At 56.3% G+C, this 17,037-nt stretch overlaps 7 protein-coding genes across 7 annotated transcripts; 4 read left to right on the top strand and 3 right to left on the bottom strand.

Moving 5' to 3' along the window:
• Positions 1–316: 316 nt before the first annotated feature.
• On the top strand, positions 317–2,137 carry GLRG_09840 (major facilitator superfamily transporter; the record flags this gene model as incomplete). Its single annotated transcript, XM_008100525.1, has 2 exons — positions 317–663; positions 727–2,137. The coding sequence occupies 2 exons, from the start codon at positions 317–319 to the stop codon at positions 2,135–2,137; spliced, it is 1,758 nt and encodes a 585-aa protein (XP_008098716.1).
• Positions 2,138–2,812: 675 nt separating this feature from the next.
• On the top strand, positions 2,813–4,444 carry GLRG_09839 (cytochrome P450; the record flags this gene model as incomplete). The annotated part of the gene is made up of 2 exons (XM_008100524.1): positions 2,813–3,944; positions 4,020–4,444. 2 exons carry the CDS (start codon positions 2,813–2,815, stop codon positions 4,442–4,444), a joined length of 1,557 nt encoding a protein of 518 aa, XP_008098715.1.
• A 977-nt stretch (positions 4,445–5,421) lies between these two features.
• Positions 5,422–5,920, bottom strand: GLRG_09838 (uncharacterized protein; the record flags this gene model as incomplete). The annotated part of the gene is made up of 2 exons (XM_008100523.1): positions 5,422–5,438; positions 5,470–5,920. The coding sequence occupies 2 exons, from the start codon at positions 5,918–5,920 to the stop codon at positions 5,422–5,424; spliced, it is 468 nt and encodes a 155-aa protein (XP_008098714.1).
• A 3,483-nt stretch (positions 5,921–9,403) lies between these two features.
• On the top strand, positions 9,404–11,330 carry GLRG_09837 (uncharacterized protein; the record flags this gene model as incomplete). Its single annotated transcript, XM_008100522.1, has 4 exons — positions 9,404–9,547; positions 9,645–9,779; positions 9,846–10,701; positions 10,792–11,330. 4 exons carry the CDS (start codon positions 9,404–9,406, stop codon positions 11,328–11,330), a joined length of 1,674 nt encoding a protein of 557 aa, XP_008098713.1.
• Positions 11,331–12,084: 754 nt separating this feature from the next.
• Positions 12,085–13,431, top strand: GLRG_09836 (uncharacterized protein; the record flags this gene model as incomplete). The annotated part of the gene is made up of 2 exons (XM_008100521.1): positions 12,085–12,854; positions 12,909–13,431. The coding sequence occupies 2 exons, from the start codon at positions 12,085–12,087 to the stop codon at positions 13,429–13,431; spliced, it is 1,293 nt and encodes a 430-aa protein (XP_008098712.1).
• Positions 13,432–13,711: 280 nt separating this feature from the next.
• Positions 13,712–14,288, bottom strand: GLRG_09835 (uncharacterized protein; the record flags this gene model as incomplete). Its single annotated transcript, XM_008100520.1, has 3 exons — positions 13,712–13,957; positions 14,015–14,158; positions 14,220–14,288. 3 exons carry the CDS (start codon positions 14,286–14,288, stop codon positions 13,712–13,714), a joined length of 459 nt encoding a protein of 152 aa, XP_008098711.1.
• A 555-nt stretch (positions 14,289–14,843) lies between these two features.
• Positions 14,844–16,766, bottom strand: GLRG_09834 (cytochrome P450; the record flags this gene model as incomplete). Its single annotated transcript, XM_008100519.1, has 4 exons — positions 14,844–14,966; positions 15,089–16,105; positions 16,243–16,442; positions 16,553–16,766. The coding sequence occupies 4 exons, from the start codon at positions 16,764–16,766 to the stop codon at positions 14,844–14,846; spliced, it is 1,554 nt and encodes a 517-aa protein (XP_008098710.1).
• Between the last annotated feature and the right edge of the window lie 271 nt (positions 16,767–17,037).

The following is a 17,037-nucleotide window of genomic DNA, read 5'->3' as shown; positions in this document are numbered from 1 at the left end:
GTAATGAAATCTGAGGGTTCCTGGCTCGGCACACCTATTGGGCTGTCAGTAAATTGGCTTTAACAAGATGATAAACTCAGAGTCTGTAAGTATTGAGCCCATCCAAGGTGAAGGAAGATGACGACAAGTGCCGGTTGACTTTGAGACCGGCTTGACTTTGTGACCTCCCAAATGTAACGGTGGTCTTACTCCAGTTATAGATGAGGCATAATTCATTTGGAAATACACTTGGCTGCACAGAATACTCTGCCAATGCCCCCTTTGGTGATCTTCCCCCACTCATCAGTATCATTTTCAGCAGTTAGCGCCTTCGACGATGACCAGCGATCAACAGGAGTCTCTTTCCCCAAAGCCAGTTCTGAAAGACACGGCCTCAACGCTCATGGCACCAGTTGGTTCAGACAGTCTTGATATGCAGGCATCTGAGATGCCACAAAGCGGAAAGCCGTCAGTCGACTCTCCAGTGGCCGAAGAGCCCGACCCCCCCGGCAGTGGTTTAAAGATTAATACGTCATTCTGGGCCGTCATAGCGACTCTGTGCTTCACGAGCCTGTTGGGCTCGTTTGAGAATGCCGTCATCACAACCTCTATGCCATACATGATCAGAGATTTGGGTATTGGGTCAAACTACGTATGGATCACGAATGGATTCTTCGTTGCAAGGTAAGACGCTTGAGTCCTATATCAGGCACAGCCAAGACTAGATGGACTAATAAATCGACCCAGCGCCGCCGTCCAGCCTTTGTTTAGTCAATTAGCGGATGTGTTTGGACGAAGAAGATTGACACTGGTCATCGTCGGCACGCATACTCTTGGCAGCGGCATCTGTGGCGGAGCCAAGAACGGCCCCATGCTTCTCGCGGGCCGGGCCGTTCAAGGTATCGGTAGTGGTGGCATCAATATGATTATCGAGGTCATCATATCCGACCTCGTACCTCTCCGACAACGGGGCTACTTTATGTCTCTCGTTCTTCTCACTTATGCCCTGGGACTTGGCACCGGTCCCCTCATCGGCGGTAGTCTTGCCCAGAATGTGGGCTGGCGCTGGGTTTTTTGGATTAATCTCCCAATTGGGGGCACTTCACTTGGTCTTCTTTACCTACTTCTCCGCGTCAAGGACGACAAGACAACCCCATTGCGCGACAAAATCAAGAACATCGACTACATTGGCAACACGCTAGTCATCGGGTCCACAGTCTCCGTACTATATGCTCTCACGCTAGCAGGCTCTTCCGATCCCTGGGGTTCCTGGCAGGTCCTTGTGCCTCTGTTGATCGGCATGGGAGGCTTCATTTCGTTCGTCTGCTTCGAAGGATCACGTTTCTGCTCCCTTCCTGTGGTCCCCTTGAGATTCTTCAAAGATCGAACCCGAGCAATCATTTTCGCCAACACACTGATCACGTCGATCCTCAGCTACTGGATGCTCTACTTCCGCCCTGTTTACTTCCAGGCTGTACTATTATCAAGCTCCACCTGGGCTGGAGTGCAGATGATGCCTAGCACTCTCGGTTCGCTTTTGGTGTCGGCAGGGTCATCTGCTGTACTCTCCTGGATTGGCCGGTACAAGATTTTCCACAACGCTGGCTTCGGTATACTCACCTTGGGGCTTGGTCTACACGCGCTTCTGGACAGTCACTCCTCTGCCGTCCGCTGGGTCATGTTCCAGATTCTTACCGGCAGTGGTATCGGCATGGTCCTTAACACACTATTGCCGGCGCTTCAAGCAGGTCTTCCTGAGAGCGACGTTGCAGCCGCGACAGGCTCGTGGGCGTTCTTGCGGAGTTTTGGAAACGTCTGGGGCGTGGCCATACCCATGGCAGTTTTCAATGATCGCTTCGCGCAACTGGCAGGCAGCATCACAGAAGACCAGGTTCGTAGAGAGTTCTTAGGGGGGCATGCGTACGAACAGGGAACCCGCGAGAGTCTGTCTCTTCTGGGCAATGTTCCTAGAATCCAAGTGATTAGTGTATTTGAGCGTTCACTTCAGATAGTTTGGTTAGTTTCGATTGCTTTTTCAGGGTTTGGGTTTGTGTTCTCGCTGTTTGAGAATGAAATCCAACTGCGCACCAAACTCGAGTCCAAATACGGTCTTCGCGAAGAGGACAAAAAGAGATCAGATACCGGAGACTGCAGCTAGGTCTTCTCATGTTCTTCGGTATTGCTTCCGTCGTTACCGAGTAATCTAATTCGTCTATCATATGGTTGAATAACCTTCTTTGAAGAATCATTATTCGTGTCACATCACCTGATATAGACCTCATCTGACTCGAACATACAGCAAGGGCGCCTGTGTGGACCAGAGTTTATTCGAGAGGTTCTCTTCGAGTAAGAAGAAAGAAAGAGGCGCGAAGACAAACGAGTACCGGATGGTCATTCGAAGCGAAGAAGCTGGAAATGTCTTCAAAGGTGCAAGCAGAGAGTCAAAAGCCAAAGCCTCTGCCTATTACAGTTTGCGTCTACATTCAGGGCACATGCTGAAAGTATCGAGTAGGTCAACCAGTCTCGAAGTCAAAGTAGAGTTTGTCCTGAGTAGTGGCAGGCGTTGAGGCGGGGCGGTACACCATATCAGACGAAAGCTTAAGTATAAGCCTGCCCGGTCGCTCTTCTGAACTTAATCAACCGCTGGTCCACCTTGAATCATGCCAGGTCTATTGACTGTCTTGCCAACAAGTAGACGGGATTCGGCTTTTTCGTCTCTTTGTGTGTTCCTTATTCTGGTACTGTGCTCTTCAAGGCCATTGCTCACCCTGCAAGACTGACTGCCTAAGCCCAATACTAGCAGCACAAGCAACACGACCAGTCGTCCATCGTCATGACTCCACTCACCACTGTTCAAGCAGTCATCGTCTACCTTTTCACAGTCCTGTCGCTTCACGTAATCATCTCTAAGTTACGTAACTATTACCGTGGACGCCAGTTTAGTCGGAAACATGGCTGTCTCCCTCCACCAAAAGCGCGACTCCGAGACCCCATCATGGGTATCGATGTAATGCTTGCCAATGCGCGAGCCGCGCGCGAGCATCGCAGCCTGCAGACCTTTGAAGAACGCTTCTACTCAATAGGCGTAACCTATAGCAGCAAGCTCCTCTTCGGCGCTCGCATCATCATCACCATGGATCCAGAAAACATCCGCTCCGTTATAAACACCAACTTTAACGACTACGCCCTTGCGCCCTTCCGGCAGCCGGCGCTGAGACACTTCCTTGGCGACGGCATTTTCACGACGGACGGCGCAAAGTGGCAAGCTTCGAGAGCCTTGCTGAGACCCAACTTTGTGCGTGATCAGATCGCCGACCTTGAGACACTGGAGGTTCACGTCCAAGATTTATTCAAACTGCTCCCGAGAGACGGGGTGACGCCGGTAAACCTGCAAGAGCACTTCTTCCGCTTCACGCTCGACTCGGCGACCGAGTTCCTTTTTGGCAAAAGCGTCCACAGCCTGAAGCGGCATCTCAACAGGCAGGACGAGACGGATAGGTTAGATGCGCAGTTTGAGACGGCATTTGCTGCTGCCCAAGCAGAGTGCATGGAGTTTGTCGGACTCGGCCCCCTTGCCAAGTATGCGCAGGTCAAGTCGCAGAAGGAGGTGGATGTTGTACACCGTTATATTGACCAGTTTGTCGAAAGGGCGGTAGCCTTCCGCAAGGACTACGATCAAGCTGGGCAGGGGAATGATGCCGGAGGGGGGAAGCCAAAATATCTGTTCTTACAGGAACTGGCCAAGCAGACCACGGACAGAAGCCGTTTGCGCTACGAGCTGCTGAACGTGCTGATGGCCGGACGCGACACCACTGCCAGTCTTTTGGGGAATCTTTTCTTTGTGATATCAAAGAGACCTGACGTTTGGTCCAAGCTACGTCATGAGGTTGATGGTTTAAACGGGGCCCTGCCGAACTATTCTACTTTGAGGGATATGCTGTATCTTCGAGCCTGTCTGCGAGAGTGTAAGTCTTCGCGGGCTCATCGTTATATGCCACTACTTCACGAAAAAACATTGACTGATTTCCTGAGTTCAATAGCATTGCGGCTACATCCTGTCGTCCCAGTCAATACACGCATCGCCATGGCTGACACAATCCTCCCAAGGGGCGGTGGCCCCGATGGGAACAGTCCCGTGTACGTAGCCAAAGGTACCGCCGTCGGATGGTCCGTGTATGCTATGCACCGACGAAAAGATATCTATGGACCAGATGCAGATAAATTTCGCCCTGAGCGCTGGGACAACATACGAGTCACTTGGGAGTATCTCCCGTTCAACGGAGGTCCACGCATATGTCTTGGCCAACAGTATGCATTGACCGAAGCATCGTATCTCACAGTCAGAATGCTGCAGGAGTTTCAGAACGCAGAGAACATGGATCAAGGAGAGTGGGAGGAAGAGCTTGCCATCACTGCTTGTAACCGACGGGGATGTCAAGTAGTACTTACCCCTAAAAGGCCCTAGGCGGGCTTATGTGACTTTTCGAGCGATCCGAGTCTCTGTGGGAACTTCTAATACGAATACTTTTTCTTGCGTTTCGTCACAGAGGCACTTTTGTGGTGAGACCGTAAACGGGTTTCGTTAAGAAAGGTTTATCTTCTACTACACAACAACAAACGCCTCGATAGGTGGAAGACACTGACAAATTAGAAAACGATGAGTTAAACTTTATTGTCTAAGAAGCTTATTTACTATGTTCTCTTTATTTTGTCTAATTTCTATTTATTAATCATATTTTCTTATTTCTTTTATCGTAACAGGACGCTGACAGTGACGGCCTCCCAATAGGCCTATCAAAAGGATTCGAATCCTGCCAAGGCTCATCAGCAGCGGAAGGCGTTTCCCCGTCCAGATGATCCTTGCTATCTATAGGTAATCCTCCGCAAGGGAGATGAAGCGTTTGAAATCTTGGCAGGAATGCAGGAACAAAAAAAAGGATGCGCATAAATGTAGGGCTTGTCAAACCAGTGTTGGGCTCAGTACAAAACCCTTCTCGTACTGCACGTAAAAGAAAGAGCATACAGAAAGCAAGATAATGCTGATTCCATACGACTGCACGATTGAGAATGCGCAAAAGCAGGGTTTGCAAACGCCTGCTTTTGTCTGTTTACTCACAAGAAAAGCGGCAAAGTGCGGTGGCAGAAGCAGGTCATGTCGGGGTATTTGGTAATTACAAGAAATTATATCCAGGCGGGCTTGCTGCCGCCGCTTGCGAATCAGAGAGGACCTTCTCACAGACCACATGTGCCATACGGCCTAACAATGTTGTGCTTTTTGTCATATTCCTCTCTCAACTTGATTTCTTCATCCGTCAAGATGCAATCGCCCCCCTTTCCCCCGGTAAAGGTGTAGAGAAGGCATCCCACCTGGGTGCTTCCACCAACACCTCCGTTGTTGCCTGTGGTATGCCGCATCAGTATAGTCTCTCGGACGAAGAGCAGTTATGCTGTTGGAATCCCTATGGGAGGTTGGAAAGGGGGGAGTCTTACATTGGAGGTAGTTATCCCTCATGATAGTGTGGCAATTGACGCCGCCCTTGTGCAAGGGGAAGTCCAGCCTTTGGAAGTGGTGTTCTGTTCTGCAACCCCGAACCCACTCGACGAAGAAGTCGTAGTTGATCCAATGCGGCCAGGACTTCCACCTCATACGGTGCTTGAACACGATCGGGAACCTGCCCATGTCCGGGTCGTGGATGGTCGAGGTCAAGATCTCGGACGCCTTATTGTCGCAAAAGTCGTGGACGGCCTCCCACTGCATGTTGTAGTTGATGTCGGCGTGGCCGGGGAAGTCGCTCTCGCGGTGGCATTGGACGGGATGCCTTTCCAAGGGCGCGAGGGCACGGGGGAAGACGTCCGAGCGAGGGGCGATGTCGTGGGGCAAGCCGCCGACGAGGTTGATCGCTAGGGCGAGCGAGACCAGGCAGCCGACTGAGAGCAGCATTGTCGCCAAGAAGGGCCAAAGAGAAGGAAGACGGACAGTGGAGAGAAGGCAGCAGTTGAGTGGGCGTAGGAAGCTGAAGGGAGAGTCCCGTCGCTTCGGCCGTGCATCTATATACTGATTTCATACCTGTGCCGAGTGGGACTGAGTGAAGTTTGACCCCTTTCATCGGGTGGTTTACAGGAGTTGCGTCCATGTAAGGGGAGTTGCATTTTCGTCCCCGCTCAATGAGTGGGTGGTCTTTTTGGATCCGATTGAGCGAGACAGAAACAAAGAGTCGAGGTGATGCCGCGTCTGTGCTGTGCAAGTGAGGGATTCTCCGATACTCCCTGGATAATGTTTTGGCCCGCTCCGTGTTATACAGGCCGCGATGCAAACGCTTCCGCGGCGGCCTAGGCGGCTTAATCAGGCAAGGGATGAATGTCGGCCTGTCCAGTCGCCGAACAATGCCGAGTTGTACAGGAATGTCGAGATTGAAGTCTTTGTCAACCATTGTGTGAATATGGGAAGATCGGAAAGAAGCCAGTCAGAGGTGAAGCTGACTACTGGCCGATATGCGGCAGTGTTCGGCGGCGGGCTCGGGTCCGGATGCGGAGGGCCCGAAGGTCAACGACCTACTTAGGTACCTGACACCCGTGACGCCCGGCCGTTGCGCGACCTCCGATACGGGGTTGCGGCACGGGAACACGATCGGCTGTCTCAAAAATACCCATAGAGAGTAGTCGGGGGAGCACCTCCGAGAGGTGCTCCCCCCTCGGTGATTTTGGCCTACGCCACAGCCCCATCGGAGCGTACGACAAGTAAGGACCGCGAAATGTCCCCCGGACTTTCGGCTAGAGAAGTCTTGGTCTGGTTTCTTCTCAGCTCTGGTTCTATACTCATCGGATCCTGTCACTGCTACGGTCACATCGGTCTGGAACGAAGGTCGGAGCTAGAGGCCGAAGCAAAGCAAGCCATACGGAGCCCGGAAATGATGGTATGCGCTCCATCCCGCGTCTCCATGCGTCGGATGGTCGATGCGGCAACGAGATGACGCACGCGCGCGTGCATGAATGAGACAGAAGCGGCAGGCAGTTTAGGTTGGCAACGCGTGCGCGGCGCCGTTCAGAAGAGGAAGCTGTTCATACAGGGATTCTCGGAGGGCTGTTGGTTGGCAACCATGCCGGATGCCGGCAACCGAGGGCAAGAAATATCGGACTTGACGGTTCTCTTGGCTTCAATATTGGATGTGAGTGATAGGTCCTCTTGGGAGCCGGGGGGCTGACCTCTTGCTTGATTGCCCGCTGAAGGGGAGTTCAGATATCGGATCTGACAGTTGGGAAACTGGGATGAGGTACCACAACGGGTGGCATTGCGGCTGTGCAAGGGCTCCTCGGCGATAGGGTGTGACTTTCAAGCCCGAAGGCCGTGATGCATGGAGAGAGGGGGGAAATGACAGGCGTCAGGGCCAAGTTGTGGATGTGGAGAGGTTGAGAGGGAGAGAGGGCCGGTTGATATTGGCCCAGAGTGATGGCTCTCGTCTCCTGCCAAAGCAGGCTTAGTGAGGCTTGCATAGTAGACAGCAGCAGGTGGACAAGCGGGCGAGTCATTAGGAACAAGGTAAAAGATGCGGCCTTTTGTCTGGTGGCGAGCGAGGAGGTGGAGGAAGCGGGTGAGTGTTGCTTCGTCGACAGGCTTGATTCAATAGATGAAATAGGAATGTGGGTGGTGCCGCCGGGCACAATGCCGAGCCTTTTTAAGGTGGATACAATATACGATGTATGTATTAGGTAGTGTACAACCCACCGCATGTTGTTTGATATGACCCCTGTCTTCCCAGCTTGAGGGGAAATAAACTCTTTTGACTTTCCGATAGAGTTGGGCCAAAGTAAAGCCGCTCATGCCACACGCACTGGTACGGCTACTAGGTAATTTAAATGCAACTACCGTACTCTTTTAGGTGGCAGTGAGGGGAGATTGTCATGTACTCGAGGGGATGCATATTATTTGTAACAGCTTCGCTCATGTCTCGGAGAGGCTCAATGGCAAAAGATCTGCGTCGTCCGAACCTTTCTGCAGATTAAGAGATAGGTAGGCAGTCACCTCGTGATAGCAAGGATAGGGGAAAAGCAGGCCCGTCGCATTATGCTTCTTGGCTGCTTTGCTTGGCGGGCTGGTTATCAACACATGAGTCCGTCTGTCCAATAGCCGTGCAACATGGTACTTTGCTCCAGGCACCCGAGCGATCTTGGCAGGCACTTTTGGCAGCGGCGAGTCTTAAATTTCAGTCTCGCCTCGCGGTGCGTAGGCATTTGCCTCCACGGTATCCATGGTTCGGACGCGTTGGCTAGGTGGGAAGCTAGCGACGCCACACCGGTGCGCGTCGTCATTTCGGCTTGCAGGAGCCGTCGTATGCCAGGCAAGCGGGCTTCCAGAAGGTGCACCAGGACGCACGCCGTAGATCGATCCGGAGAGGAAGCTCGACACGGGACGCCGAGGCATCATCCAAAGGACGTTGCCGTGTGGGAGTGGTTCAGTATCCAAGACACGAGACAGTGGCAGCGGCTGTCTGTGCTCCCGATAGGCGTACGCAAGACAACAGAGATGTATGTGACCAAAGGCAGGTAGACAGGCAGGCAGGCTTCTTGTTCGTAGTAGCAGTATGTATCGCAGCTGGGACAACAGAAACAGTGTGCGGACGGACATGTGCATCAAGTTACGTCGAGCATCACTCTGGCTTAAGAAAATGGGAGGAAGGAATTGGGTGGGAGCAAGGGAATGGGAGCAAAAAGGAGAAAGAGCGACACCCCCACACCCCTTCCCCTTCCATCCCGGAAGAGTGGACCCACATGGACCCGCTTTCGTGGCTTCCCCGGACCGCTGTCCGCCAAGTACCTCGTCATCCCGGGACCTTCCCCTTCGAGCTCGTCGCCAAGAGCCTCCAAGAAAAGGTCCGCCGCGGCGTGGCCAATGGCACCGAACACCCGTCCGGAATTGCTTGTTGATGATTAGGTATCCAATCATGGCCAATAATGGCTGCTTCTTCTTCTTCTTCCCTTTTTTATTTTTTATTTTTTTTTATCTCGCAGTGCTTGCAGATGCATGCTATCCAGCCAAGTACACTAATTCATGACAGTGTTGTGGACCCGCCCGCCTGCCTGCTCTGCTTTACACGTCCGGCTGGCCAATTTCTATGCCCAGATCAATGCTTCTTAGCTGGGTACCACATGCGTCCCAGCATGTCCACTACCTACATGCTGCATGTCAGGTTTCCTTACTGGTATCGGCATCGACCGTTGCTACCCTGCTTCACCGCGTCCACGCGATGGCCATGAGAATATAAGCCGAGGGCCACGCCCATTTCTCCCATGAATATTCGCTGCTGATCTCCTAGGAATCCCTTCGTTTCCTCCCTCCTTTGCCAGCCTCAACCCAGTCCAATCCCCCTCCCAATCAATCAAGCAAACCCGCACCTGCTGTGTTTGTGCCATTGGACAACCCGTCATCATGGTTCGCGCTTCGTCTTACCTCGGCTCCCTTGCCGTCCTCGCCGCCTCCGCCGTGGCCAAGGAGATCCAGCCCAACGAGGCCCTCGCCGCTGAGCTTTACGACTCGGGCAAGATCCACGAGCAGGTCATTGCTAGCAAGAAGGTGAGAGAACTTCCGCGAAACCCCCGGTCGTCCTTACCGCCGCCGCCGCCGCCGCCGCCGCCGCCGGGCAGAATTGCTAACAACCCCCCCTCTCCAGGCCGAGTTCGCTCGCCAGAAGGCCGCCGGCGCCTACAATAGTGAGGTATGGCCCGAACTGGGCTACACTCCTTGTGTGAACGGTTGGGCCGAGGCCGTCGTCGGAGACAGAAACAACACCTTCAGGTGCCACAACGTGAGTTGCCTCGCCAAAAACCCTGCATTCTGTGACTTTGTAAACACCCAATGACACCATTCCCAGGCCGATTTGTACTCCTTCCTCAGCCACGCCGCTCTCGGCGGCCCCCTTGCCGAGGGCTCCTCCTCGTGGGGCTGGACCAACGATGATGGCCGCGAGTTCGTCGCCATCGGCCAGTACGAGGGCACCGCCTTCGCCGAAATCCTCTCGGACGGCAAGCTCGTCTACCTCGGCCGCCTGCCCCAGTACTCGTCTCCTTCCGAGTGGCGCGAGATCCGCTCGTACAAGCACTACATGGTCATCGGCTCCGAGGCCGTCGGCCACGGCATCCAGATCTTCGACATGAAGAAGCTCCTCGACATCGACCCCGCCAGCCCCATTGTCTTCGACGCCAAGCTCGACCTGACGAGCCACTTCAACACCTTGCTCCCCCTCGGCCGCGCCCACAACGTCGTTGTCAACGAGGAGCTCAACTACGCCGTCGCCGTCGGCGCCATGCCTCGCACCGACCCCCTCTGCGCCGCCGGCCTCAACTTCTTCGACCTGACCGACCCTGCCAACCCCGTCTCCCTGGGTTGCGCCAAGGGCGACGGCTACGTCCACGACGCCCAGTGCCTCGTCTACCGCGGCCCCGACAAGCGCTACGAGGGCCGTGACATCTGCTACGGCTACAACGAGGACACCCTCACCATCTACGACGTCACCGACAAGGCCAACGTCACCAACATCATCTCCCGCATCTCCTACGAGGGCGCCTCCTACACCCATCAAGGCTGGGTCCTCGACGTCAACAACCAGGAGTTCCTCGTCCTCGACGATGAGCTCGACGAGTCGCGCGGCAACGGCCCCGCCGCCGAAGGCTACCCCGTCACCTTCATCTGGGACATCCGCGACCTCGAGAACCCTAAGCAGACCGGAAGTAAGTTTTCTCTCCGCTTTCTCCTTCTCTGAGATCCCATAATGCCTTTCCCGTCATTTGGTTCCATGATACTAATCGAAAATTGCACAGCCTTCACTCACCCCACCAAGGCCATCGACCACAACCAGTACGTCATCGACAACTACATCTACCAGTCCCACTACGGCGCCGGCCTCCGCGTCCTCGACGGCACCTCCATCCCCTCGGACCCCACCGGCGCCGGCGTCTGCGAGGCCGCCTGGTTCGACATCTACCCCGAGGACGACGACTTCGAGGGCGGCGGCTACGTCGGCTTCGTCGGCACCTGGTCCTCGTACGCCTACTTTCCCTCGGGCTACATCTTCATCAACACCATCGAGCGCGGCGCCTTCGTCGTCAAGCTGACCGGCAAGGACTGCCCCAAGGCCCCGGTCTGCAACGCCGACAACTGTCTGCGCTCCTTCCGCGCCACCTCCGTTCCTGGCCGTCTCGAGGAGTCCCAGGCTTTCTGCAAGTCCTTCCTCTCCTCACCCATCAAGGACGCCGCCGTCCTTCCCGAGCACGCCGTCACGAACTGCGCCAAGGAGGACAAGGTCGCCCAGGCCAGCAGCGCCTGCGCCTGCTTGCCCACCGCCACAGCCGCTCCATAGATGAGCGATCACGGGTGGGGGTAAAGGGGCCACGGGAAGAGGGTCCCATGATGATGGAAGGCGATGATTTAATGCACAAATTAAATTTTGAATAATTCTTGGTACCTAGTTCAAGCCTCTCAGTCGGTTGCCCATGATACGTCACATGGCTTCTGAGAGGGAAGTCAGCAACACTTTTACGAGTAAATAATATGACACTCTTCAGTCAAACGCTTAGGGTCCTTTGCCCCCCCCCCAAGTGATGCCACCATCTTCTTGATTGAGCGCTCGTCGGATTGATCTCAGTTTCCAGGCCATGGCAGGGGGGCCTATGCTTCAGCCTTGGAAATCCGGGCCCGGGTCGGCCTGCTGCACCGCCAGAACGGGTCGATGCAGCCACCAGCGTCAAATATGAGCTGACTGGATGTCCAGGACCACCCACACTCCGGGCCAGGCCGACAGCTACCCAGAACTGCATTTCTGTCTTTTTTGAACTGTTTGCAACCAACCCTAGTTCTCCAGGGGGTTCCTCACGTTTAAGCTTTGTACCAAGCTCAGGGTTCGCATGGCCCGCCCACCGGGCCACGGACCCAGGTGCGGCGATCTTGAAACTCGTCCTTGAAACAACGAGAATGCCCTCGCCGGGGCCCTCACGACTACTTCTGCTCTCCCGAACTACAGAAAGACATCAGACCAACTCTTCCTCCCATCTCACACTCATCACACCCAGAAAGAGAGGGAAACATTGTTACCAATCGCCAACATGAGGACGCGCATGGTTCTCGCGGCCCTGGCCTTCGGCCACGCACAAGGTATGAAGTCCCAGTACCCAATGTTCGAATCGTGCGCCGCCAGCCCGCTCCTCCCGGACTCTCATATCGCCTGCGGCAAAGGCGCCATCTTTGCGCCGGAAGCACCGGCCCTCGCCAGGCTCGTCACCAACGGAACCACCACCAAGCCGCCGCCGCCGAAACAGAAGAAGAAGGACATCTGGCGTTCGGATGAGGGCTGGCATGGCCCCCACGCCTGCGCCGGCGTCTACTGCAGCTACTCGCGCCCGTCGTTTGCCGGAGGCCGCGGCATCGTACTGGTGACCACCCCGTCCAGCGCCGAGGAGGCCTCACGCCTGCCCGCCTTCGCCGACGGGTCCATCGCAGGCGAGGGCGACGGCGAGCTGTTCAGCGTCGTTGAGATGCCCGGCAAGGGCCTCGGCCTCGTCGCGAACCAGCCCATCCGGCGCGGGCAGCGGATCATGGCCCACCCGCCGGCGGTCGTCGTCCACCGCCGATTCGTCGACGACATGGAGCCGGAGGACCAGTACCGCGTGTTCGAGGACGCCGTCACGCACCTCCCCAAGGCGGCGAGGGCGGTGTTCATGGCGCAGATGGGCCAAGCGGCGGCGGCGGCGGCCCACCGGTCTACTGGACAGAAGGTGCACGACATCATGCACACCAACTCGTTCGAGCTGGGCCTCAAAATCACGGACGGCCATCACTTTGGCAACTACCCGGAAGTGTCGCGGTTCAACCACGACTGCAGACCCAAGTAGGCGCTTATACCACCTCCCCTCGCTGGGCTCACGACTGACCCAGGACACAGTGTCGCCTTCTACATTGACGACTCGGACCTGCGTCACTACACGCACGCGGTCCGGGACATCCAGGCCGGCGAGGAGCTTACCATCTCGTACGTCGACTCGCTCAGCGCGCGCGTCGTCCGGCAGGACCGCGCGCGGCGCAACTGGGGCTTCGGCTGCGGCTGCGCGCACTGCAGCCTCCCGGAGCCGTTCGTGCGGGCGTCGGACCAGCGGCTCGTGCGCATGTGGGAGATTGAGCAGCAGCTCAGCCACTGGAACGGCGAGGCGGTCGACGAGGACATGATCGAGCGGCTGGTCGGGCTGTACCGGCAGGAGCAGCTGGACCAGTCGCACGGCGCCGACGCGTTCCGGCTGGCCGCGCTGAACTACAACTCGCTGGGGATGGAGGCGGAGGCGCTCGAGTACGCGAGGCGCGCCGAGGAGCAGCTGCTGCTCGAGAAGGGGCCGGGGGCGAGGCAGGTCGATGACATGAGGGACCTGATGCGGGACCCGAGAGCGCATTACAGCTGGCGGCAGAGGGTGTAGTTGCCTTGATGAAAGAATTGGGAGGCTTTTCTGGATGATGACGATTGATGATGATGGTGATGGTATGAGTGATAAGAGAGCGCTTGATGCAGCCATTATTCCCCGACCCTGATCCGCCCCCAAATTGAGGCTGTTCATAATTGCATCAAGTAGGAAAAACCTTTGATCCCTCCCTCCCGGATATGAAGGCGAAATAAAAAGAAGAAGAAAAAAGGTTTACATATCCACAAAAGAAACGAGTAACAACACAGGAAAAGCCACTAGACCACCCCCTTCTCCCTTACAACGGGCGTCTTTCGACCTCCTTCTTCAGGTCGGCGTTGAACTCGTTCCACCCGGCGAGCGTCTTGTCGCGGAACGACCACCCGGGCGCCATGAGGAACGCGAAGAGCCCGGAAAAGTCCTCGGCCTGGACGAAGCGCGTGCCACCCGGGTTCACGTCGCTGGGCTTGAAGTAGAACTGGTGCCTGCCGGTGAAGATGCCCGGCAGCGAGCCGACCCAGTGCAGGGCGTCGCTCGTGTTTTCCTTTTGATGTCAGTGGAAAGGGGGGAACTTGCAGAGGGTGGTGGCCCTTTGGCTTACCTTGATCACGGGCTTGAACGTCATGTCCTTCATCTTGGCCTGGATCTGGTCGCCGTCTTTCAGGTCAGAGGGGTTCTTGCCGGCTTCCATCGGCGTTAGGGTCCATCCTTGGCTCCAATCCTTGTATCGCTGGAAGTCCAGGAACTGCGCGGCGCCCGGTTAGCAAAAAGGGAGGAACAATTTGGTCTCGTTGGAGGGCGCATACCACTGATCTCACGTCAGCCGGCGACGCCTTGATCTCGATCTCGGCCGAGACGCTGTTGGAAAATACCATGTCTTCTGTGGTGAGTATGGAGAGGGGGGATTGTTCTTTCGGTGTTTAGGTGCTGGTTCTTGTGTTGATTGGGTCAAGTGTCAAAAGAGGGAGTGAAAGAGAGCAACGGATTGAAGACGGATCACCAAGTAAGAGGAGGTTGACGCATCCTAAATATATTTTCTAAAGAGCCAAGTCAAGTCCCGCGCTGACCCCCCTTTTACATCCGCATGAACCCTTCAGCCAATATGGAGGAGTCGTCGTCGACGAAGCCGGCCAGACTGACGGACCTCAATCCCGGTCCGCGCCGCAGCCACGCGGGGACCTGACGAGCGCCACCGGCGGTGAATTGGGCCGAATATCCACAATAAAATCAGCCACAAACCGTCTCCTAACCGGATTTGGGATCGCGAATCCCGTCTATCAACGCCAACATATTTACCCGACATAAAACAAGATAAAGCCCTTTCATATCATATCCCCCACCCGCCCCTACCCATAAACCTAATTTTACAGTGGTGCCGCTCCGCCCAGGGGCGATGCATGAACCCGCCAGATGGACAGCAAGTCATATTATCAATTACTTGGTCGTTCCGAGGCGAGAACCCACATGTCGGTCTGGATGAAGATCCCGGCATGGTTGGATTCCTTCCACGGCATGTCGGGTTTGGCGAGACACCAGTCGAAGTTGCGCACCAGCTGTTGACGGGGGGAAGTGTTAGCATGATGGATCCTTTATCTCTCTCTGTCTCTCTCTCTCTCTCTCTCTCTGCTACGCCGAACAGGGAGAGCAGAGGGGAAGGGGGGCAACTTCAACTCACCTCAAAGACCGTCTTGCTAATCTCCATCATCGCGATCGGCCGTCCGAGGCATTGGTACTTGCCGTAGCCAAACATGAGCTCGTGCACGCGGTGCATGGCCATCAGCCTCTTCTCGTCCGTCTCGAGCAGCCACCGCTCCGGGCGGAACAGCTCGGCGTCGTCGCCGAAGATGCCCTTGTCCAGGTGCAGCGGCCACGCGGCGCAGCTGATGTTGGTCCCGCCCGGCAGGAAGACGGGGCGCCCGTCCACCACGACGGTGTCGCCCCCGTCCGGAACCCGCTTGGGGTCCATGTTCGTCACCGGCGGGTGGACCCGCATCCCCTCCTTGATGACCGCCTGCAGGTACGGCATCGTCCGCGCGTCGGCGTCCGACACGATCCCCGGGGCTCGAGCGGCCCCTGCGGCCTCGGCGGCGGCGCTGCCGACGAACGCGTCGATCTCGGCCCGGAGCTTCGCGTGGACGCGCGGGTTCGTGATGAGGTACAGCATGACGGCCCGCAGCGAGGCGGCCGTCGTGTCCGAGCCCGCAATCATCTGCAGCGTCGCCTCGGACAGGATCTCTTCCTCGCTGAGGCCGTGCCGGATGAAGGAGGCGATCATGTCGGAGCGCTTCTGCGTGTCGAGCGCCAGCCGCGCCTTGACGATGGCCCGGCCGTTGGCGAACATGCGGCCCCACCCGGTCGCGTCCGTCTCCCTGGGGCCGAAGAGGCGCGCGGCGAGCGGCGACTGGAGGATCTTGTAGAGGCCCAGCGCGATCTTGTACGTGAAGACGATCATGCCCGTGTCCGCCGACGCGGCGATGCCGAACACGTCGTCGTCGACGCGCAGGTCGCCAAAGGCCTTGCCGAAGCTGATGTCGCTGATGACGTCCAGCGTCAGGTACTGGATCTTCTGGGCGAGGTCCATCGGCCTCGACGCCGCCTCCGTCGACGTGTATTTCGACCGGATCAGCCGGATCAGGTCCGAGACGTGAGAGTCGACCGACTCCTCCAGTCCGGGGTTCTCTCTGCCCGAGTACTTTGAGCTCTCGCATGTCAGCGGTTCAACGTCCATCCCATGCGGTGTCTCTTGGGAATGCTATGGAAGTCAAGCAGGTATCATCATCGGAAGAAAAAAGGGGGGGGGAAGAAGGAAAAAAAAAAAAAAACACTCACCCCGGATCCCGTCTGTTGCCTCAGCCGTTTGTGCCTCTTCTCATCCATCTCGCTAAAGACATGGTCCTTGTCCGGCATGTGCCTGCAGGCCCGGTAGTACCATTCGGTCCTGGTGTATTGTGACCGGATGCCGCTCATGTGAGCGAGCAGCTCGGGCGACGAGGTGACAAGATCGTTTGGGCCGACGCGGGCGATGGTCCCTAGGTAGACAAGACGCCATGTTAGCCGCCGCCGTCGTCTTCGTTGTCGTCGTCGTCGTCGTCGTCGTCTGTGCGATGCTGGCTGGCTGCACGGCCGGTGCCCGACTCACCGTACTTGCGGCAAACGCCATCGTACTTCAGGTGCGATCTGAAGGAAAGGATCGCCCAAACATGCCACGCTTCTGTCCACCCACACAAGGACGGCCCCTTGAAGGCCTTCAGGCGGTTGTAGGTCCGGATCTTGTGGCCCGCGTACAAGAGCAGCACGGCTAGAGCAAAGGGCCACCGAAGGCCGTACAGGTCGGAAGAGAAGCCCATGATCATACAGTACACGTTACGTTGGACTGAAGTTCCCAACAAATACGAGATGCTTGAAAATTGCAAGGCAGAGACTGGTTGTCCGTGCGCGTGGGCGAGCAAAGTAGATATACCAAGGACGGGGAGCAGGGGGGGGGAGTGATGGGATCTTCTCCAGCTAGCTAGCTCACCGCACTCTGACACGTTTACCAAGCGGGACAAGGGGTTGATTGGGAAATGGCGTGTCTTTGCCCACTGCCGTGTCGGGGAAGAAGGAAAACAGAAAAGAGAGGCTATC

Source organism: Colletotrichum graminicola (assembly GCF_000149035.1).
Source record: "Colletotrichum graminicola M1.001 genomic scaffold supercont1.53, whole genome shotgun sequence".
Taxonomy (NCBI): Eukaryota; Fungi; Ascomycota; class Sordariomycetes; order Glomerellales; family Glomerellaceae; genus Colletotrichum; species Colletotrichum graminicola.
This window is presented reverse-complemented; position numbering and strand designations above follow the sequence as displayed.